Raw genomic sequence first — 23,956 nt, 5'->3', positions numbered from 1 at the left:
AGAGACAGAGAAGGACCTTCCATCTGCTGGTTGGTTCACTCCGCAAACAGCCACACAGACCAGAGCTGAACTGACATGAAGCCAGGAGCTAAGAGCTTCCTTCAGTATTCCAAAAAGGGATAGAGGCCCAAGGGCTTCAGTCATTATTCTGCTGCTTTCCCGGGTCATTAGCAGAGAGCTGGATTAGAACTGGAGGAGTTAGGATACCAAGTGGGGCCAATATGGGATGCTGGCACTGCAGGTGAACAATTAGACTAATGTGTCACCATTCCAGACCCATGGAGAGAATCTTTTATCCACAGGATCACTCTCCAAATGGCCACAGCTGCCAGGTTTGGATCAGGCTGAAACCAGGTGCCAGGAACTCCACTGGGTTTCCCATTCGGGTGGCGGGGGTGCGAGCACTTGTCCTTTTGTTTTGTCCAGGTCTTGAACTGGACACCTGATAAGGAATGCCAGCCTCTTCATAGCTCCCACTATGTCATTTTGGTCACTCCGTATGACACTCGCACATCTGGAGATTTGGGTATCCGTGGAGAGTGCTGAAGCCCATCCCATTCAGATGCTGAATGACAGGCTGTAACACCGTAAAGGAAATACTTGGTTTCCCAAAGACAGGCGTTTGACAGTTTGGACATCTTTTCATGAAGGAGAGAAGAGAGAAGAAATGTCTACAAGACATGAGAGGAACTGCAAGGGGTTGGCCAGAGAGAGCGCATGCAGCCAAGGTTGGCAGAGTCCAGCCGCCTGTCGCACCTGCCCTCTGGCAAAGGTAAGCAGTCATGAGCGGGAACAGTCTGCCATTTCTCAAACCACAGATGGTGCCAGCATTGGAGGAGGGTGAGCTGCTCTCCCAGTGGGGAGCTGCCACCCAGACAATCGCTGTGTAGCAACAGAGTCTTCAATGTTTGCTATCCTTCCAACAGCCCTGGGCCCCACAGCTCCCCAGGGCTCTGCCTTTTTCTCTCCCAACACATCCTTAACATCTACCATTCCTCTTCTCTGCCTTGGTCAGGCAGGACCCTGAAGGCAGACGAGGCTGCTGACCCTGGACTCTGAGCCTGTGCTTCAGGAAGACTGCCTGGCTCTCCTTGGTCTTTGGAAGGAAGCTGCTGTCAGCCAGTACTGATTGCATGCACAGTCCAGGCTGCTACTCCAGGGACCAAGGGCTGGAGCTGAGATGTACAGATGCCCAGAGGCAAAGAGCCCTGAGCCAGCAGCCTCCACACATGACCCTGACACACTGTCCTGCCACGTGTCCCTGAGGAGGGTCTCTCCTCCCCGACTCCAGAACACTGGCTGTGGTCTCTATCTCCAGCTGCAGCTGTGTCAGGGTGGAACTGAGCTGTTTTGTGAGGAATAGGCTGTGTGCTTGGCCCGCACTGTCCCCCTTCCCTGGGGATGCCCATCTATGTCCATCTTCCCCTAAGCCACAGGACTTCTTTGACAATTCCTGGGAGACACTGTGAGTGAAGGTGTGACAAAAGCCATGGCCTAACAGCTATATTTCCCATCAATGTGTTTGGAGAACCTCCTTTCCAAGAACTCCAGTGTCCCGGAGGATACTCGGCACAGTGAGGGGTATTGGTACAGCTGCAAAGTTGTTGTCTGGGACACCTATATACCATACGGTATCCCTTGAAAGCCCCAACCTACTTCTGATTCCAGCCTCCTGTTCATACGTATCATGGGAGGCGTCAGTGAGGCCTCAAACTGTTGGTCCCTGCATCCACCATGAGAGATCCACACTGAATTCCAGCTCCTGCTTTCTGCTTGGGACAAGTCTGGCTGTTTTGGGCTTGTGGGAAGTGAACCCACAATAAGGAGGTTTCTCTCTCATTCATTTTCTCTGCTTTTTTTTTCTAAAATAAAGATTTATTTTTATTTTTATTGGAAAGGCAAATCAGGTTTACAGAGAGAAGGAGAGGCAGAGAGAAACATTTACCATCTACTGGTTCACTTCCCAAGTGGCCACAGTGACCAGAGCTGAGCCAATGCAAAGCCAGGAGCTTCTTGCAGGTCTCCCATGCAGGTGCAGGGTCCCAAGGCTTTGGGTTATCATCCATTGTTTCCCAAGCCACAAGGAGGGCGCTGGATGGGAAGTGGAGCAACTGGGACATGGACCAGCACACATATGGGATCCTAGCGCTTGCAAGGCGAGGATTTAGCCACTGAGTCATTGACTCATGTCATCTCAGCTTTTCTAATAAATATTTGTTTTATTGGAAAGTCAGATATACAGAGAGGAGGAGAGATAGAGAGGAAGATCTGTCTGATGATTCACTCCCCAAGCGGCTGCAATAGCTGGAGCTGAGCTGATCCAAAGCCAGGAGCCAGGAGCTTCTTCCAGGTCTCCCATACGGGTGCAGGGTCCCAAGGCTTTTGACCATCCTCAACTGCTTTCCCAGGCTACCAGCAGGGAGCTGGATGGGAAGTGGGGCCACTGTAATTAGAACCAGCACCAGTATGAAAACCCGATGCTTGCAAGGCAAGAACTTTAGCCACTAGATTACAGTGCCGAGCCCTGGAAATAATTTTTTTTTTGAAGTATGCCAAGAGCATCAGGCGGCTGACATGCCTGGACATACTCAGTGCCACAGGACCCAAGGCTTGTGGACTCCCTCCCTGGAAAGAATGACAGAGCTGTCATGGTCAGGAAGGGGCGCTGCCGTTGTCTCTCAGGTCTAGTCCTGTAGAAGAAGGTCTGACATCTCTTAGGCTGGTACTTTCCCATGAACATTCAGGAGGTGCCTGCTTCCACCCAGGCACCACGGTCTTAAGAGGCAGAACTGGCTGCAGGCAGAGGAGGGGGTGGACCAGTTGGCCTGCCAGGAAGGGCCAGTCAGTGCCTCTCTTTGATATAGCTTCTACAGCATGTGCCCTCCCTGCCTGCCCACCCAGGGTGAGCAAGGAGGGACCAACCCAAGGTCAGGTGGCAAGTCTGTCCTGTGGCAAGGGAAAAGGCCACTGCCAAGGAACATGGGTTTTGCCTCAACCCCAACCTCTACGGGCTTCCAGGTTTCTCTAAAGGCAACTCTCCCAGCCACCTGTGGACTTCGGGGGAACTCTGCCTCCCACCTACTTCCCTCTCCATCCTGAGTCCCATGGGAATCAAGACGCTATGGAGTCTGCTCTGGGAAGTGCTTACGCGCATTTATTTCACAAGATGGGAGACTGGGGAGGAAGGGATCACCAAGAAGATGCCACCAAATGAGACACTGGGAATCCCACACTGGGCAATTGGGCAAACGGGGTTTGGTTCTGGGCAGGACATGGCCAGGAGCAGCAGAGGGCAGGAAGGGGATCTGGCACAAGGGATTGCCTTTCCTTCGGTGGGGGAGCCCCCAGGTCAAGGCTGATGTCCTTGGGGACAACCCCAGTCAGGAATGGGGTGGAGAAGCAACCCCAGGCACCTGGCAGCTCCCTACCAGGCAAGCAAATAAGCGGCAAGATCAAGGCCACAGCCACATCTGCTCCAGCATATGTACACACGCACACACACACAGCACACACGTGGGCACACGCCTCAACACGCACAGCACACACACCCCTGTGCATGCTCACGCATCCATATATTAACTCTGATTTACAGGTGCACCCTAGCCAGAGGGCAATCAGAAAATGATTGTGACTCTGAAGAGAGGATATGATCATCTCCCCACTGGCCCCAGCAGGGCTGAGGTGCGAGTGGTGGGGGTGAGGGACTACAGGAAGCGACCTTAAGGTTCCAGGCACCAGCCCCTATCCCCACGCTGCACTGGCTCCAGCCCCTACGTGGAGACGTTTGCTGCTTCCTTCACTAGCACCAGCATAGCGCGGGGCTGCCACAGAGACCCTCTGGTATGCTCAGCCTGTTTGTCTCTGGATCCTTCCAGAGAACCAGGCGGGCTTGCTGGTCTGAGCACATTTCTAGCAGTCCAGTGCCCCAATAACCAGGAATAGAGGCATTAGCTCCTTCTGGGACATCTCAGAGGTGCAAACCCCGAAGCCACACTGATGGGAAGGTTTGGGGGGTGGCAGCTGCCTTGGGGTATGAATGGGCATATGGGCCGAAGCAACCTCAGGGGAAGCAGCCGAGTCTTGGGATGTTGTTGCCTCCGCCCAGGAGAGGAAGCTCAGTTGCAGCAGAAGCCTCTGGCTACTTCCCGCCATGTTGAGGGGCTGTGGTTACTGTAAAGACCAGGAAGAGGAGGGACCCTCGACCCAGCCCTGATCCCGACAGGGGGTGGAAGAGGGCATTGAAGAGGTGCACACAGCCTCAGCGCTGGCTGCCAGGCCCACATTCGAGGTTGCAGAAGACACGGCTTCCCAGGAAAAGGCTGGGCGAGGGGCTCTTTTCCAGAATGGGGGTTCTTGAGCCTCCCAGGACAGCCGAGTAGGGAACATGAAGTCTCCATCCTGGAATCCCCTGCTGTCCTGGAGAAATCCTGGGAGGCCCCCCGAGCGCCTGTTGGCTCGTTGCTGTCTCTCCGCCAGGGTGGCTGGTCCATGAGGCTAGAAGGGCTGTGTCCCGAGAGCCAGGCTCCAGGTGCCCGAGCCCCTTCCCCACTACTTGATGGAGTTTTTAATTGTCCATCTCTGCCCGGTGCAGCTGCGGAGGATGAGGTCGATGCCAGCCAGGCCCCGGTTCTCTACCTCCAGGCAACGCCCTGTGCCCTTATTCATGATGGCTCCATTCTGTAGGGGTAGTGGGGCGAGGAGGGAGGAGGGAGGGGAGGGTAAGATAGAGAGAAACATGGAGATGTTTAGCCAGCATAGATGATTGCATGTGGCTTCTCACAGGGTATGATATACCATTACAGTGATCTGGGTAGAGATGATGAGGACCCCTTCTGGGGACCCTAACATCAGCTTAAGCTTCATTAAGTTTTTGAGTGGCAGATGCAGTCAGGATGGGAACTTTTCTGGGCTGTTCCCTGCTATTGACTATGAGTACTTAGCAGATTTCAGAGGCTTCAAGCTTTATTCTCCTCCTTGGATGTATAAGGCCAGCCCAGTACCTGTGCAAGAGTTAGTTAGGGCACTGCACTTGGTACCTGCCCGATGGTTTCCCTTGAAAGGGCATTGAGTCCCTGATCTAGGTCAGAGCTGGAAGACCTGCCCTGGGCACTGCTCTTTTCTGGGGCTCCCTGTAAAAGTCAGATTTTTCCCTCTGTGGTTGACAGCACATCACGTGCTGTGGCCTTTGGCCGCTGTTCAGGTAACACTCACCTGGATGAAGTTCCAGCGCTTGTATAAGCTGCTCTTGACCTTGTCGCAGTCAAGGAGCTGGGGCAGGCGACTCTTGGAGTTGTCCACCAGGCAGCGGGTGTCAGGGAGCAGAGTGGTAGTCCCCAGGGCACCCAAGTGCAGGAAACCTTCCTTGGTGTAGCGGGCAAGCTGCAGAGAGAACAGAGGGGTCGGGGAGAGGCAGGCGGAGGGAGAGGTGAGATTGCAAGGGCACAGAGGGTGCATGTACCCACAGCCTCAGTCCTGCCTTCTGCCAACACTGCAGACCAAGCCACTCATTGGGTCCTGTCCTCCACCTGCCCACCCCTCCCTGCCCCAACTCCCAGGACTATCCTGTTCTAGGAAACTCTAGGACCAGATGCAGATTCCCGGAGACCGCTGTCTGATCTTCTCCTCTAGTCTCAGGATGGAAGCAACATACACACAGCACACACATGGGCACATGCCTCAATACATACATAACACACGTTTCTGCGCCTGAGCCAGCAGCACAGTGACGGCAGAAGGGGTACAAAGAGCTGCAGAGGCGACTTGTAATGCTTGCCTCTGCTTCTAGATGGCTGGGCCATCCCGAGTCAGAGCTCTGGCCTCTCTGGGTCAACATTTCCTTATCACTTATGAATTGGCATCCTATCGAAGATCCCAAAGAATCAGTTAAGGAGAGAGAAGGACACGAGACAGTATTCAACCTCATCGGCACCAAAATAAATGAAAAGCAAAACCACAAGGAGAGAATACACTTAGGAAAGGAGACTCTTGTCATTTGGCAAGGTCACCCCGGAACGCACCCTCTCCCATGTGGATCACAACAACCTTTCCAGTGGAGGACTCCTAACTAGATACTCCACGCTTGTCAAGGGTCCATTGCCCCAATTCAGTAACTCCACCTTTAGCAATGTGTTACACACGATGAAAATAATAAGAGAAATTTTTATGTGCAAGGTGTTTGGTGCAACATTAGGTGGATGTTGCAAAAAGCTGGTTTCAAAGTGGAGTTACAATTTTGAAGTCCATGCGCAGTTTTGTTCACTAAATATGCGTTTTCCAAGAGCTTCTGAAGGCCTCTCCTGCTGATAACAAGCAGAAGTGGCCTTAAGTTAGTGCCGCTGCAAGGCCCAGGGGGTTGTGGGAGAGTGAGGAAATACGCCCAATCTCCCTCTTCCCTCTGTAAACCCTTGGCGATATGAGTTTGCAGTAATTGCCATCAACACGTTTGCCCACACTTTGCATCATTCGCAGTGTTGCCTTGGTCCGTAGGATGTGGCGGAAATGAGGTTGTGCCTGTCTCCAGACGGACCATTTGCCTTGCGCACTTCCGTTCAATCATTCAGTGTCTTGGATCTTTGCTGCCACATGGTAGTAGCCCAGGCTATCCTGCTGGAGGATGGGAGATGTGTGGCCCAACCAAGAGCCAGTCAACTGCCCAGCAAGAGGAAGCAGTCATCTTAGATCAGACTGCCAATCTGCCAGCAGCTGGTAGGACATGAGGCTAAGTAAGCTTTGGGATAGTTGTTATACAGCAGTGGTCAACTGATCCAGAGATGGTGTTGTCTTGGCAAGCCTTCCTATAATAATTCACAGATCAGAAATAGTTGTTATACAGCAGTGGTCAACTGATCCAGAGATGGTGTTGTCTTGGCAAGCCTTCCTATAATAATTCACAGATCAGACACATTTGTTTTCCTTCTCCTGGAGGCCATTCCTTTTTGTTTATTTGTTTGTTAGGTTTTTGTTGTTGTTGTTGTTTGTTTTTTGAGGCAGAGTGTGTGAGAGATTTTGTTAGCTCATTGCTGGTTCACTCCCCACAATCCCCATGGTGGGTTGAAGGCAGAATCCAGGAGCCAGGAACTCCTACACGGGTAGCTGGGGCCTAAAATAACTTGCACTGAAGGAATGTACTGTGCCATGTCTCAACACTGGATAAGGAATTGGTGATGTCAGCCATTGTGAAATAGCTTCTATTATTCTTCCCATGTCGTAGCTGATGAAACAAAGGCATAACGACCTCTGGTCTTCTTACAGGCTGTTTGGCACTCTCCATGGGTTCCCAGAGACCCATAGCCTGGCTGTCCTTTGCCTGGCAGCCAAGCAACAGGGGGCCCTTTCCCTACCCTTTCACACACACAGCAGGGCGGATCTTTGCCTGGTGCGTGTTTCATCTGTCCCACAATGCCTGACACATGTTCCCTGGGTCTAGACAGGGAAGATCCTGTGTTGGAGGAAGCCAGGGGTTGAGTCTCTACAGGGGTTATCACTCTTGGCGGTGGCTGCTTAGAAACCCTTGGCTGTCATCACACGAGGGGAGCCTGCCGGCTCCCCTGAACAAGCAATGGGTCTTTATTAAGTGCCCTTGAGAGAGATGCGGTTAACATGTGCTCTAAACCAAAATTAGTTCCAAATCAGCATAACTGTCAGTGGCAAAAAATGATCTGAAAATCAGGAGTCCTCCCCAGACAATGTCTCCCTGAATATATTTAAACTCACCAAATGCAAAGTGATGAATGGCAGCCGGCTGCCTTTATGTTCCGGGGAAAGATATACACAGCTGCTTACTGAAATTATGAATCAATCCATTATCCAGCAGGCAAGTGAGCAGTGCAAAGCACATTAATTAACCGAGCGTGTCTATGACCCAGATGTTTAAAGAGTGGAGCTGAATGCCACTGGGAGTTGGTGGTTCTCCTTCCCGAGGCCTGCGAAGGCAGAAAAGCCAGACCCAGGCTGCCAAGACCTGACAGGTGCCAAATGCCAGCCCCAGGCTGTGTAGCATGGCTTTGGATGGTTCTGAGGTCCTGAGCAGGGTTCACTGCCTAGAGGAGGTGGATTCTCACCCTGAAAATGCTGCCTCATGTGCAGAGGCCCCTCTGGCCTGGCCAAGAGGCCAACACCGAGGATGTCTCTATAAGGAAGTCACTGTTGTCTGAAGGGCAATGCAACCAACAGAGCTCACATCTGCTCCCCTCCCAAAAAGGCAAGAGGGAGATGGGCCCTGGGGCTGACCGTGTGCAGAGCTCTCCCTAAGGCTGTCCCAGCCCTGGGTGGGGTCTGTCACGGTGCTGCCTGCTTCTTGTGGCTCCTCAACCCTCATGGCTCCTTGCTTGGAGTCTGTCCTCAGCATGTTCAAGTCTAAGACTTCGCCCCAGTTGCTTTCTGTTGAGAGATGCCATAGATTGCCTCAAGAATGTTCTGGCCACATTGGATTCTCTACCTCCATGGCTTCTGGAACTGCTCTGACCCCCTCCCCGCCCCCGTCACCTGCTGTTAAAAACTCAGATGGCAGGCATCCACATGACTGTGTGTCACTTCTCAGTCTTGATCATTTCTTTTCTTTTTTACAAGATTTTATTATTATTGGAAAGCCGGATATACAGAGAGGAGGAGAGACAGAGAGGAAGATCTTTCATCCGATGATTCACTCCCCAAGTGAGCCGCAACGGCCGGTGCTGCGCCGATCCGATGCCGGGAACCTGGAACCACTTCTGGGTCTCCCACGCGGGTGCAGTGTCCCAATGCATTGGGCCGTCCTCAACTGCTTTCCCAGGCCACAAGCAGGGAGCTGGATGGGAAGTGGAGCTGCCGGGATTAGAACCGGCGCCCATATGGGATCCCGGGGCTTTCAAGGCGAGGACTTTAGCTGCTAGGCCACGCCGCAGGGCCCAGAACATCATTAATTGTTAAAGACATGCAAATCAGAACCATAAAAGCCTCGTCACACTTGGTAAAATCCAAAAAACCAGGCAATGACATGAACTGGCCAGCATGTGAGGAAATTGGAAGCGTCACTCACTCGCTGCTGATGATAGTGTAAAATGGTTACAGCTGCCTGGAAAAAACAGTGTGGCAGTTTCTCAAGTAGTTAAAACAGCAAGCTACCATATGACCCGACAATGAACAGGATGTATACCTAAGAGAACTGAAAACGTACTCACATTATAAACAGCAAACATGGGTGGACACAGTAGCATTATTCCTAATGGCCAAAAAATGACAACCATCCAGATTCCCATCACCTGGAAAACGGACTAAGAAATGATCAAGGGCCCGGCGGTGTGGCCTAGCAGCTAAAGTCCTCGCCTTGAAAGCCCCGGGATCCCACATGGGCGCCGGTTCTAATCCCGGCAGCTCCACTTCCCATCCAGCTCCCTGTTTGTGGCCTGGGAAAGCAGTTGAGGATGGTCCAATATATTGGGACCCTGCACCCGCGTGGGAGACCCGGAAGAGGTTCCTGGTCCCAGCATCGGATTGGCGCGTACCGGCCCGTTGCGGCTCACTTGGGGAGTGAATCATCGGATGAAAGATCTTCCTCTCTGTCTCTCCTCCTCTCTGTATATCTGGCTGTAATAAAAAAATGAATAAATCTTTAAAAAAAAACAATTAATGATGTTCAGCATTGTTTTCCTTGGGCTGATGGTCATTTTATGATCTTGCTTGGGAAAAAAAAATTCCTCCACGTTTTTTAAAAAAAAATTTTAAAGGATACTGTGTATTTTGCTGCTGAGTGCTTCTTTGTGTATAGAGAATGTATGTATTTATGTAGTAAGGATTCTTCATGTATTGGAACCTCAATCTTTTTCAGATCTGGCACACATCTTCCATTCAGTAGGCTTTTTTCTACTTCCTTGATTGTGTGCACAAAAGCGTTTAATTTTGATATATCCACTTTATCTTTTTCTCTTTTGTTGTCCATGCCTCTGAGATCATATCTAAAAAAACCACTACAAAATCCCAGGTCAGGAGGATTAACTCCTCCCTATGTTTTCTAAGAATTTTATCATTTTTTTGCCCTTATACTTATTCTTTGATCCATTTTGAGCTCTTTTTTTTCCTGTATGGCATAAGGTAGGGGTCCTATTTTTTTTTTCTTTTCATGTAGCTATCTGGCTGTCCCAGCACCGTTTGTTGAAAAGGCTGTTCTTTCCCTACTGAAGTTTCTTGTCACCCCTGTCACAAATCAATTGACTGGAAATGTGGCGATGCATTTCTGGACTTTCAATCCTATTCCCCTTGATCTCCACATCTCTCTTTATGCCAGTCCTACACTGTCTTGATTATTTTAACTTTGTAATGAGATTTAGACCTGGGAAGGATAGGTTTTCCAACTCGTTGGTTCCTTTTCTCAATAGTGTTCCAACTACTCCAACTTTTAGGACCTGCTTTTCCATTTGGGCAAATAAAGGCCATTGGAATCTTGATAAGTTTGTACCGAATCCAAGGATCAATTTGGCCAGCGTCACCATATTAACAACATTACGCCTCCTTGTCTAGGAACATAGGATATCCCTTTCACCCAGGGCTTTCATCTCTTTCAACAATGTTTTCTCACTTACACTGTACACGTCTTATACTTCTTTGGTTAAATTTATTCCTAAACATTCTTTCTTTTTGGAGGCTATTGCAAACACATTGTGTTCTTTAACTCCCTTTTCAGAATATCCATTGCTAGTGCGAGTAGTGCTGCTGAGACATTGCCATGACCACGGGCAGCTTTGACACCTCAAGGTCAGTCCACACTGTGGGCTCTGTGTATCGCCCTGGTTCTTGTTTTCATAACAGGGGACAATTGCATGGACTGCAGACCAACACTCCTACTGTGCCTGGGCCTCTCTTCTTTTCACCTCATGTGTCTCAGTCAGCCAGAATGGTCCTTCCCTCAGTCACCCAGGCCATCAATCTTATCTCCTATTCTATTGAGATTTTATCTCCCTTATACAGAAATGGCTGTCTTCCTTCACCCATTGTCACTTCCTTCAGTCTATGACTTACTTCCCATTGAAGGAACCCCAAGCTATTATCTTGATCATTTCTTTTATTTAGTTTTTTTTTTCTTTCACTTCTTCACTCAAGCTACAGACATAACCACAACTTTGTGCCCAGAAAATTTTTCAATAATCACGATTTTATTTGCCTCCTAATTTTGCTCTTGGATTTTCTCTCTCTCTTCTTGATGTTTTAAAACACAGTTATTTTATTTATTTGAAAGGCAGAGTCACAGACAGAAAGGAAGAAACAGAAAAAAAAAAAAAGATATTCCATATGCTGGTTCACTTCCCAAATTGTCACAATGGCTAGGGCTGGACCAGGACAAAGCCAGGAGCCTGGAACGCCTTCTCCCACATGGATGTCAGGATCAAAGCTCTTGACCTGCCTTTCTCTGCTTCCCCGGGACCATCAGCAAGAGGCTGGATAAGAAGTGGAATATCTGGGATTTGAACTAGCATTACTGTGGAACGGCAGCTTAACTCTGAGTCACATCACTGGCCCTGGGTATCCTTTCTATTATCTCTAAATGCCTTGCCAAGTTCTTTCTGCCAGCATTAGTCTATTGAATTTTCTCTTTTGAAAGTTTTCATTATTTCTCTCAGTTGCTTTTTCATCTACTTTGTATAATGCACTGACGACTCGGCTGACGATAACACGCCGGGCACATACGATGCAACCTCTCCTCTCCAGCTTTCCATTCTCGGGGTTTTTAATGGTATCTGTAGCCTATTTTAGAAACTTCTGCCCAAACTTTCCAGCTCCAAATAGTGTTCTAAACTTGTATATCCAACTTCCTAATTGGCATTCCGCTTGAATGTCTCATCAACATTCCGGATATACATGACAGAACCTAAACTCCTTCTCTGATGCATTCAACATGCCCTGTCCACTGTTCTAGTACAGGCTCTGTCCTGGTGATGATCTTACCATCCTCCTGGTTGCTTAGACCAAGCACATTGGTTTCACCCTTTCCTTGCCTCTTTCTCTGACCTGCCATATTCAGACCTTAACTAACTACCCAGATCAGACCTCTACCATTATACTCCTGTTCCAGGTCACCTTCATCCCTGAACTACTGTAGTAGCCTTCTAATTCATGCCCCAATTCCAACTTTGTACCCCACTCAATCTTCCATATGGGAAGGGATTCCTTTTAAAATTGATACTATGTAAAATTATGCTACTTTTAACTGGGGACAGATCATACCATTACCTGTTCAAAAATCCAATGCTCTTCACCTCAAAATGCATGACTCTATCAACAAATTGCCAAGACCCAACATAGTCCAACAACAGCTTTCTGAGTTCAACGCCTTCCACGCCACTCCTTGCTGCCTCTGCACCAGCCACCCTGGCTTCCTTGTGGGTCTCTGAACAGTCCACGCCAGCTCCTACTCAGAGCCTTACACTGGCTGATCCTTCTCTCCCAAATGCTTTTCCCCAGGCATTTGAATGGCTTATTATTCCCTTATCTCTTTCATGTTACTGCTCAACTACAATATTTTTGACGTCCTGTCTTATTTAAAATTTCACCTCTAACACTCACCTCCCCATGGATCTATTATCCTCTAAGAGATTATTTTTCCTTATTTACATAGTTTATTGTCTGGTCCTTTGATGGAATGTGAGTAACACAGAGGGAAAAAGCTCTTTTTTTTTGTCCACTGTTGTGTCTCTAGCTCTTAGACGAATGTTTGGTAAATATGTGTTGACATCATGAGTGAATACACAGTATCTGCCTTTACAGAAAGTGCTTGGTGATGCAAGCAGTTAAAAAGGCAAGGATGACAAAGTGTTTAGAGTCAGAATAGGAAGATTCCCTCTCTAAAAGAGGGAAGAAGGTCGAAGATGACTCCCAGAACAGATGACATTTAAGGCCAGCCTTACAGAACCAGCCAACAGAGTGGGGAGGACAAGGGCAGGCCAGCTCTGACAAGGAAGCTGCATGCCTAAAGGCCTGGAGACGAGAGGAAATGTAGCTTTGGGAGCTATGCACAGTTCCTTTTGACAGAGTGTGGAGCTGAAGGTCAGGGTATCGTGCAGGGAGACTCCTGTGTACACACACTGTGCTCAGGCATCTGGCTTCATCGTGAGGTTTAGGATAATTATACCGGCTGCTGAGTGAGAATGATGGCAGGGAGGTCTCATGGAAGTAGACGGCCTGATGATGATTTGAGCTATCGAGTGAAGGCCACAGTGGAGAAGAAAGGCAGCTTTAAGAGGTGCTCATGAGTTGAGAATTTTACCAATCTTATGAGAATCGTCTTGGTTTCTGGGCTTACCCTGACAGACGACTTGAGGTTTCTCAAAAAGTCAAAAGCCCTTCTAGTCTTCTGCGCAGAAAGGATGTCCCTGACCTCCCATCTCACCCCATCCCCACTGGTTCCTTAAAGACCCCACCCAGAGGGCTGCATCGTGATTCAGCACTTTGAACTTAACAACTCCAGCATCCCATATTGGAGCACCCATTTGAGTCTCAACTGCTTTGTTTCTGATTCATTTCCCAATAACGAGGCTGGGAAAACAGCAGAAGATGGCCCAAATGCTTGGGTCCCTGACGTTTATGTGAGAGACCCAGATGGAGTCCCTGGCTCCTGGCTTCGGCTTTGTTCAGCCTTGGCCATGGTAGCCATTTGGGGAGTGAATCAGTAGGTGGAAGGCCTCTCTCTCTCTCTCCATCTCTCCACCCCTCCTTCCTTTCCTTTCTCTATGTCATTCTGCCTTTCAAAGAAATAAACCTTAAAAACATTTTAAAGTTCCCATGCAGATGCACTCTCTTGTACCTTATGTAATGCTGTATTTTGTGAATGTATTCTTGTGGATATTGTTGCTGTGGCTTTCAGGAATTATTCTAAGTTTGGCTGTTGGGCTCAAGAGAAGAAATGAGCTCATTACCCACAATCCTGATGCACTAAGAAAAAAAAATCTGAGTGTAAATACAATTAATTCTCATTTAGGAGGAAAAAAAAATATTCTGTTGGAGATGATCTAGGAAATGCACACAACTATTAACCCAAATTTAAAGGCCTTGAGGGAAAACTAAAAAAGGCAGGTTTTAGTCAGATCAAGAAAAACCAGACAGATCACCGTGGAACAACTTGAAAACACACCAAAATGCATTCGAATGCCAATAAAAACACAGCTTGAAATTGCTTTCCTATTAAAGATCTTTGTCATCATTTAGGGTACATTTCTTTCTTTACTTCTTGGCTCACTTTCACACGTTTCTTGTGACTGTGTGTTCACCCACGTATTTTAAAAATCAAACAAGACTTGATTGCTTTGCTGACATGGGCAGGTGGGAAGCTGGGACACTAAGAGGCAGTCCAGCAATGGAGAAGGACTCTACAGGCTGTGCTGAGCGCTAAGATGGGGCCTTATGTTGGGGACCCAGGCCTAAGAGGGTGCTGTGTCCCCACCAGCTTTTGAAATGGGATATTCTGGCCCCAGACACCAAATTCAATACTGAAAAGAGAAGTTGTCACACAATGAATCAGTAGTGGCTGTCTAGGATATAGTTGTGGATGAGAGAGACAGCATCATAAGTACAAACGTACACTTATCAAAACTCACCTGACTGGACACTTTAAATGGACATGGCTTAGTGTCCTCACCTTATATCAACATCAGGAGCACTTAAAGCTACATCTGGTGGGGAACCTGTTGGGGGCATTTAGCCTCATCGTTATCATGTGAGTTGGGACATCCTTATGCTTTATCATAGCGCCTGAGTTAACGTATCACAGCACCTGAGTTAAGAGGTTTGGTTCCACCCTAGATTCCAGCTACCTACAAATGTGTACAGTAAATCTATATTTTAATTCTATTATCCATGAACTTTTGAGTCTCCTGGTATGTCTTCTACACAGAGGGCAAGTTCTTGGGGTTGTATTGGTCCTAGGGGGCCTCCCTTTTCAGCCTTTCCTCTCCTACTGTATGACTCGTGGGGCCGGATTCAGCCCTATTTCCAGAAAGTGTACTTTGCTCTGAGGATGAATGGAAAGACGTTCATTGTGCTACAAAACACCGGGTTGATTGTTCTGCCGGACATTTTCAGTAATGGTTTGAGCGTGGACTATGCAGGTTGTGTGTGTGTGTATGTGTGTGTGTGTGTGCACCCGCACGCACAGTAGCAGAATGAGAACTGAAAGGAATGAGTGAAGGAGGGCTGGAGAGATGGTAGCAGGAGAGCACACCAGAGACCAGGAAGAAAATCCTAGGCATGAAGCTCACCCAGCCACCCCACTGGTGATGAGATCAAGACTGTGGTTTTGAGTAGAATCGATGTGTTTCTTCATCAGCTGTGACATGGGGAAGGAAGTTGTGTCTTGATGTACCAGTATCACCAGCATGAAGTGGGGACAGTGGGGTCTGCTTAAGAAATCTCAGCTGTTTCAGCTGACAGTTTTATGACTCCGAGTCATTGAATTTAGCCCTATGGGACTCTGTTTCCTCAACTTCCAAAACGAGGTAGTTAAGGAATTCCCCCATGGGGTCATTGTGCAGAAGAAATAAGCCTAGGAGCACAACATGTGCATTTATTTGTTGTGATTATTTTGCTTGTTCTCATCCACCATTGGAAGCCTGAGATCTTGCTCCTGCTTCACCAACTTCAACATGACCCTCTGGGGCCAGCATTTCCTGGCCCTAGCTCCTTTTCAGCTCTCTGGATTTTCTGTTCTTTCCCAGAGCCACTTGTCCTAGGGACTGGTGACTTCCATGTTCAGGCTCTTATCTTGTTGAGTAGGCCCTGGACTCCCTTTGACTGGGTCTTGGGTTACTTGTGTGAGACCTGTCCCCTCTCCCTTCCCATCCCCACCTGCTTAACCCTGTTAGCATTCTCTCGCTCCTACTCTGTCTCCCTGGTTTTGGTCCAGAACCTATGTGTATTTGTTTGGAGTGGACCAGCTTCCTGGAAGGATTGAACGTTGGATTGCACTGGTGGTGTCTCGAGATTGCATCCCTCAAAGCTATCCCTGTGCTCTGCTCACACCTCTGGGACTCAGTTCATGTAGCCTCAAATCTTGGTGAACTCCCTTCATGCCCCTTCATGCCTCCTGGTGGGTGGGTGGGTGGGATGTAGGCGAAGAACTCTGTTCTAGGCTTATTCACTGATGCAGATCAGGCAAACTGCCTTCAGATGCTCCTTGCATCAAACCCCACTGTAAGATGAAAATGTGATAAGCACATTTCACCTGCTGCACATGGTAGCTGAGCCTGACCAACCTTAGTCACGCTCAGAGCACGAACACTAGTTTACAGCTGAACAGACTCATCCAACACAACATCCAATTCAATAAGAAGTGCAGGATGGGGATGGCCTAGCACCACTGTAAAGGTGAAAACCCTGAGCCACAGTTAAGCAAGGAACTGCATGTCTCCTGGGAGCCAGCCTTCTTCTGTCTCACCCATGCTAGGATTCAGAGCTAGCTACCATGACAGCGGAGTCAGAGGTGGCCCTGGTTATCTTCACGTGTGGTACAATGTGTATAGATTCAAGTCTAGGGCCCCCATTTCACTGACCATCTGCAATGCTTCAGGTCTTGCTTTGGGTTCTTCATTTGCATAACTCCAAGGCATTCCCCCTGCCCTCTCTGCACTGATCAAATTGTGTATTTTCTTCCTGGTTTCAGAAGCCAAACTCGCACCACCTATATACAGTGTGGCTTACCCCTGCTTGTGGGGTAGACCTCCTCACCCAGAGTGGTTCCCCTCACACTGAGCATGTCCTGGAGCTGAGGCCAGGCAGTGTCCACTGTGGGTTCCCCCCACAGCCATGACACAGCAAGCAATAAGCCCCTTGTGTGCACTTCCTGCAGCATTCTCATTTGCACACCAGCTACTGCACCCCATCCTTCTCAACCACCAAGAGTATTTCCTGGGAATCCGTTGGAAGAATGCCTTTCCCTGGAACTTCGAGCTTTCAGCATTATAAACTCTGCCAAATGAGCTGGAAATTGTGATTTTTGGAAGGTTAAACCTGGGCTGACAGACCAGTCCATTTTAATGTGCTTTAATGTCAGGGAAAAAAATACTCTAAATTTCTGCTACAAAAATCCCATAGTGTGACCCAGGGGAAATATGGCTTTGGTAGAGTTTTGTTCAAATCAAGATGACACAACATCTACTTTTTGACTCTTTGTCCTTGATGTTTATGAGAGTTCCTATTCACATTCTGGAAATATAACTAGTTCCTTTCTGTTCCGTCTTTTCTTCCCCTTCATTCTATCTATCATATTCATTTATTTTTTATTTATTGAAAGGCAGAGACAGAGACAGAAATAGAGACAAAGATCTCCCATCCACTGGTTCATTTCCCAGATACGCACAGCATCCAGTGCTGGATTGGGCAAAGGTCATAGCCAAGGGCATGGAATTCAATTTAGGTCTCCGTCTGCGGGGTAGGGACCTAAGTAGTAGAGCTGTCCTCGACTTCCTCCCAGAGTGCACTTTAGCAGGAAGTCAGAGTTGATAGCAGAGCTCAGGCACAAACCTAGGCACTCTGGTGTGAGAAGCAGGGATCCCAAGCAGTGTGTTATCAGTAAGCAGAGTGCCTGCCTCCTTCGATGCTTTTGAAGAGCCATGGGCCAGTGTTATGTAGACTGTCTTCCATTCCGCTGGGTTTGTCTGATGGTTTACAAGAAAACTGAGAAGTGTGTGCTTCCAAGGCATCCTCTGGGGGAATAGGTTATGGCATTGATCACATAAATCTTGGTCACTTCGTTAAGCTGATATTTTCTGATTTTCTCCCTGTATAGTTACTCTTTCCACCTGTGCAAGGGGAGATACTTGGACACTATGTCACATTCTACTTTTTCTTCATATTTTCCTCCAGTAATTTTATCAGACAACAGCTCTGTAATCCAGAGCTGGATTACAGTGGGAATCACTATGGTTGTTGTCCAATGGCGTTCTTTCAGCTCCCAAACCCCATCAACATTTATAATTTCTCCAGGATGTCAGAAGCCCAACATTTAACCTGTGAAAACTTGGCTTTGTCATTTCTTCTTTTCCTGAAGAGTTATTTATTGCTCTGAAAAGCAGAGGGAGGGGGGAATTTCCCCCAGTGGTTCACTCCCCAAAAGGCAGGAATGGCAAGGACTGGGCCCACCCAAAGCCAGGAGCCCAGAAATCCATCCAGGTCTCCAAGTTCTTGGGCCATCCTCTGCTGCCTTTACAAAAATGTTATCAAGGAGATGACATTTCAGGGCATGGTAGGAGGGCTCAGTCGGTCATGAGGGCATACCCTATTGTTCATCTTGACTTCCTTATTCCAAGGCGAACAGGCACCCAGCACCTACCTCAATTAATTGCTGGGTGTAAAGAAAAACCAGCTAAACTTTTAAGGAGATTTCAAACTTTTAACTAAGAATCTCCGAGAGAAACAACTCATGATGTTAATTGTTCATTCCTGACAGGAATAGCTCATCCATCCATTCTGGCCAAAAGGAAAGAGGGCAGTAATTGCTCTGTAAAGTTGGATATGCCTTAAACAAGATCAAATGCATAAGCATTCACATTCGGATACCATGTAGGAAATCAAGTAATGCCGTTCTCTGCATGTGAACCTTAAGAGTTACTTGTCAGAGGTTATTGGAAATGGGCAGCTTGGGACTCCAAGCAGAAGAGGTAAGGAGAGCAGATGGTATGGGCTTTGGGGTCCCTGGAAACCCCAGCATAGAAGTCTAAATGCAGTGCGAGCTGGCAAAGAAAGTGGGCCCAGGGGATGCCTACACTGGCTGCCAGCTGGAAGCAGGGCCCAGGAAACGGGAGTTAACGACCCTGAAGTAATATAATCAGGGATATTTTGAATATATTGAGAGGGAGTGAGTCAGAAGAACAAGAAGAGAAGGCTCTAACTAGTCCCACTACCTGCAATAAGGCCAAATGAATTGACAAGAGTTGCCCTACCTTGCTAGGGTGAGGGTTTGTAAGATGGAAATGAGTGGCACAGAGTCTATACTGTGGAACTACAGATGGGCCAAACAACATCGGTGTTTATTTTTTTGCCTTGTCTTTTGCAAGTTCAGGTAGGTTTTCTAAGTATTCAATGCACCTGCCAGCTTACTATTCACATGCCTGGGAGACAATAGGTAAGCGTTCAAGTACTTGAACCCCTGACACCCGTGTGGGAGACCCAGATGGAATTCCAGGCTCTTAGCTTTGGGCTGGCCCAGACTCAGCTGTGGTGGGCATTGGGAGAAAAAACTCAAAGCTGAAAGATATCTCTCTCTCTCTCTCTGCCTGTCAAATAAATTAGACAACACATTGTTATAAATCCCTACTCTGTTCCCGTCAGGCCTAAAATCCCCTGTTGTGATTCCTTTGATTTTTCCCATGAGCTGTAGCTCCCCCCACTGAAAAGCTCATGGGTGTTTTTTTTTTTTTCTTACCAAATAGGGAAGATTTGTTCACAGAAGCACAGACCTGTTTTGGGGGTAAAATCATCTTTTCTTGGGTGCTAACTTCAGAGTGTTCTCAAATGATTCCATCCCCTGAACCACAGCACTTACATGGTCCAATCTGGAAGCCAAGAGTTTGTTGGATGTTATCTGTGCCTGTGTTAGCCAAGGACTGGTACTGCCTCCTCCATGTTAATATTTTGTGGGAACTGTGTCACTTTGTTGGTCATGAGAGCTTCATTGGCACAATGCATCACAATGAGAAGGTACTTGAATGATGTATCACTTAAAAGATCAAGCCATCAGAGAATGAATCCAGCATCTGATTAAATTTAACTGTGGGATAAAGGAATCCTTGTCTGTCGTGCTGGTGATGAATTCATTGAGGTAGGGAATGTGAGCCCATTGAGAAAAGAAGGCAGAAGGGAGAGCACAACTTGTTGACAGGGAGGACCAACAGAGGGAAAGGGCTGAGGTCTTGATCCTCAAAATAGTGTGACACCCTTAGAACATGGAGCCTCGACTCCTCTCTTCATGATGCACACTTCACCTTATGGACTCACCATCACAACTAGTGATGCTCCAAAGGGTGCTGCTGAGACCTCCAAGAGCCCTTACTGGAAGGAGCTGGAATCCTCAGCCTGAGGATGAAGCCAGATCAGAATCTGCAATGATGGGCACACAGGTGTCTCTGAGCAACACACCCTGGAAAGGTGGTCCTGGATTGGATGCATACAGAGGGTGATCCAGTCACCTAGGATCCTTCAATGATCCTCGCTGTGGGCTGGAGGACATCTGCGGGCACAATGACAGAAGAGACTTTCCCAAGACTTCACCAGATGACCCCAAAGAGATTCAAAACTAGAAGTAGTTGGGTGCTCATTTGAAGCCCAGTGTTGCCCCACTTGAATTTCAAAATTCTCCTGAATAAGAAGAGTGTGAGGAATTGTGACTGCTTAGCAGACAGGGTAGTGAAGGGGACTAAATGCGCACCCAGAGCCAGGAGTGGATCTAACATTTTCATTCCCTGTCTTAGCCCAGCAGTGGCTCAGAGCCTTCACAGCCGTCCAGAGGCCCCATACTGGGCCACTGAGTGCTGCGTGGTCAGGACCTTGGGCAGCAGCTCAATTATCTGGGATTTGCTTGGGCAACCAGGGGGCATCAGGGTAGCTAAGGAGGGAGGAAGCTGCCATAGCAAACCTTGGACCCCTAGGGCAATGTCCACCCTATCTTGCCATAGCTATATATATCCAGGAAATCAGAAGCTGGGGCTAGGAGGCTGTGAGGCTGGGCTGGAAGAGGCAGCAGTAAATGCCTAGCAGCCAGAGGGGCTCACTCCATGGACAACACCCTAGGGGCAACCAAAGCTGCTGGGGTCTTGCTCCAGCTGCTCCAGTGTGGGGACCAGCCCATTTATGGGCCAGGAAAGCAGAACAAGCTGCTGAAGTGGGGATCTGTGGTTCTCCATACAGAAGACCACTTACTCTATGGTGCAGTAGTTAAGCTGCCACTTGTTAAGTCAGCAGCCTGTACCAGAGTGTTTGTTTGAGTACTAGTTGCTCTGCTTTCAACCCAGCTTCCTGTCGATCAGCCTTGGAAGGCAACAGAACTTGACCCAGGAGGTTTGGTCTCTGTCATTCACAAGGAAAACTCAGGTAGAATTTTGGATCCCTATTTTTGGTGTGGGTCAGCTCCAGCTATTTGGGGAGTGAACTAGCTGATGGAAAGAGACTCTCTCTCTCCCTAGTCAGCCCGTGTGTGTGTGTATCTCTCCCGCTTCTCTCATTCTGCCTCATAGATAAATGCATAGATGTTAAAGAAAGGCTACTTTGTTCCACATATGTGTGAGCTGGCACTTCAGGTTGTGCTCACATCTTTGACATTCTATTTGAAAAGAAAGCTTAAGATCCAAAAAGAAGCTGATGTTTGTCTAATTCAAATTTGTACTCAGACAAAGCTATCGTTCATAGCGAGCTTCCTAACAGACATTTTGGAGTGGGCAGGTTTTGGAGTGGCTGGGCACTCCATCTCACGGATGCGTACATGCTGTAAGATGGGAAATGCCTCCCCCCGCCGCCCCATGCTGACTTTATCCATTTAATTGCTGTTTGATGATAAGTTACAACAAAAAGTCCATTCATTAAGCGGACAATGTCCATGGCACAGCAGTCACTTCTCCTGGGAGTTGCCTGGCTGGAGAAGATCTGATGCCACCTCTCTGTGCCCACAGGACTTGGTGAAGCTATTTAAAATGGTTCCAAGGCACGTGCCTGGCAGGCAGCAGGAGTCTGTGCCAGAGGGAGCAGGTTTAGGGAGGGAGGGAGCCTTGATGAGTGGGTATAGGAATAGCCTGGCAGCTGCCAAGCCCAGCCAAGGACCCCCTCTAATTCAGAACGTGAAGTGGCACAGAAAACAACATTTGATCCACTTGAAGGAATGTGTTGGTGGAAGTCAGCCAGGGCCCACTTAAAGCTGTTCGTCCTGGAGTTGGGGGAGCGGTGAGAAACCTAATTGGGGTTGTCCTCCCATCATCAGCTATGTGGCAGGTGCATTCATTTGGAAAAGCTGTGCACGCAGGTGGAAGCAGCAAGAGGGAATTTCAGTAATTTCCCAACAAAAGCGCAGGCTTTGCTGTGAAGCTCCCAGGAAGGAAGGATCTGGGTGAGTGTCTCCTGCTTGGGGAGGAATGGGCAGCTGGCCAACTTCAAGGTGAAGGATCCTGGCAAACACTGACCATGTGTATGGTCAGGGGAGGTGTGGACATCTGGGCAATCCTGTTGCAATGTTCTAGTAGGTGGCCAATGGGCAGGGATCTGAGGGAGAGGGCAGAGGATGCATGGAAGAGGTGCCCACAGGGCCACAGGAGGCAGATGATGGCCATTCTCAAATTCTGTTCTCATGCTGAGCTGAGAAAGCTTCATGAATGGCTCATAAAACCATCCCCTGAGATGTCCGAAGCAGAGAACAACTGCAGAGAGCCCTGGAGGGAAGCCTGCAAGTCCCAGGAGACACTTGCAGCTTTCTGTTCTTATTTGCATGAGAAGGAAGCTTCCTTAGGTCAGTTCTTTGGATAAATTAAAAAAAATCAGAGATACAGAAAGAGAGAGAAGAGAAGAAAGAGTGAGAGGGAAAAAGAGAAAGAGAGAGAGAAGGAAATATGGAGGGAGGAGGCAGGGAGGGAGATGGAGAGTGGGTGTGGGGAGATTGCCCATTTGTTGATTTGCTCACCAAATTGCTGCAACAGCTGGGGCTGAGTTAAACACAAGCCAGGAGGCGGGAATTTAACCTGGAGCCCTCATGTGGGTAGTGGGAACCAACTATTAGAGTCACCAACTGCAGCCTTTCAGGCTGTGCACATTAGCAGGGAGCTAGGATTGGAAGCTGAACCAGAACTCACACCCAAGCAGTCTGATGTAGAGCTCAGGTGTCCCACACAGCATCTTAACCACTATGACCACTGTTTGAACTAGGCACACATCTATATGTGCCAATCTCTTTCATGTCACAGTTAGTAAAGGCTCAGATGGTGTGTGACTTATTCACAAGAGTGGCAGAGGAAGCCTGGAAGTGAAGTACTCTCATTAATTTCTGTTTCTGGCATTTTCCAAAATGGTGCTCAAGTACAGCAAAAAATGGAACGAACAGGAAAGCAATGCACTAAGCTCAGCACTCTGCAGCCTCCTGGGTGGGAATCTGTATATGTCACAGGAAAGCAGTAAGTGTGGAGGTGAACTAGGTCCTGCCTCCTTCCCATTGAATGCCCTTGCTCGGGCCCTCTTGGTCCAATACCACTTGTCACCATGCCTTTCTGCACCTTTCTGGGCCAAAACTAGCCAAGTAGGGGACATTTTCCAATTTTTCTATTGTAACATACAATCTCATCGGCAATCCGCCACCCTTCACCAAACCCTGGGCTGCCTAGGCCCATTCTGGACATCTCATTTCTTCCTGAACTCAAAGTGGCCCCTCCTACTCTCAGGAGCAAGTCCTAATTCAGCCAGCCCCATGCTGCATCATCATCACCTAGGAACCCATTCAAAATGCCAAAGCTAAGGCTCCACAACGGGCTTCTTGATCCAGACATGCAGGGGCAGCTCCCAGAAGTTGACTGTACAAACCTTGCAGACACAGGTGCTTTGTGGCACAGGCACCTGTGCCTAGAAGCACATCTCACCGGGTCTTTCACCATCTGCCTCTCCATCTCTTTTGCCTTGTTGTACCTCAGCACTCCTTGCCATCGTTCATCCTGAGTCCCAGTGAAACTCATGTCATCTTTCTTCTCCCAGCATTTAGCGCTGCATTTACTTTTGAGTCCTGTCTTTTCCCCATCCTTCAGCTGGCAGTGGGGACCTATGGTCTCTTGCCATGTGCCTGTCTATGGCTGTAATGAGACTCCCAACACAGGATCAAGATGGATACGGCACTTCACAAAACTCCAGAAATATAAGGGAAAAAAATCAGGATCAGGTTATTTTGGTGTAGAAAAATAGCCTCACGCATTTCCACAAACTTTGGAAGATCCCAAGCATGTGTGGTTTCAAAAATGTTTGTACCAACCCAACCTTA

At 48.3% G+C, this 23,956-nt stretch overlaps 1 protein-coding gene across 1 annotated transcript in view; it reads right to left on the bottom strand.

Moving 5' to 3' along the window:
• Positions 1 to 4,388: 4,388 nt before the first annotated feature.
• GALNT17 (polypeptide N-acetylgalactosaminyltransferase 17) overlaps positions 4,389 to 23,956 on the bottom strand; it is a 456,103-nt gene continuing 436,535 nt past the window's right edge. The window contains exons 10-11 of the mRNA XM_058680547.1: positions 5,212 to 5,379; positions 4,389 to 4,677 (exon numbers count right to left, since the gene is read on the bottom strand). Coding sequence (XP_058536530.1) covers positions 4,549 to 4,677; positions 5,212 to 5,379 — 297 coding nt within the window. The 3' untranslated portion in view covers positions 4,389 to 4,548. The remainder of the gene's footprint in view (positions 4,678 to 5,211; positions 5,380 to 23,956) is intronic.

This window comes from Ochotona princeps, chromosome 24 (assembly GCF_030435755.1).
Source record: "Ochotona princeps isolate mOchPri1 chromosome 24, mOchPri1.hap1, whole genome shotgun sequence".
In the NCBI taxonomy this organism is placed as follows: domain Eukaryota; kingdom Metazoa; phylum Chordata; class Mammalia; order Lagomorpha; family Ochotonidae; genus Ochotona; species Ochotona princeps.
The sequence above is the reverse complement of the archived record's forward strand: the minus strand, read 5'-3'. Positions and strand labels throughout refer to the sequence as shown.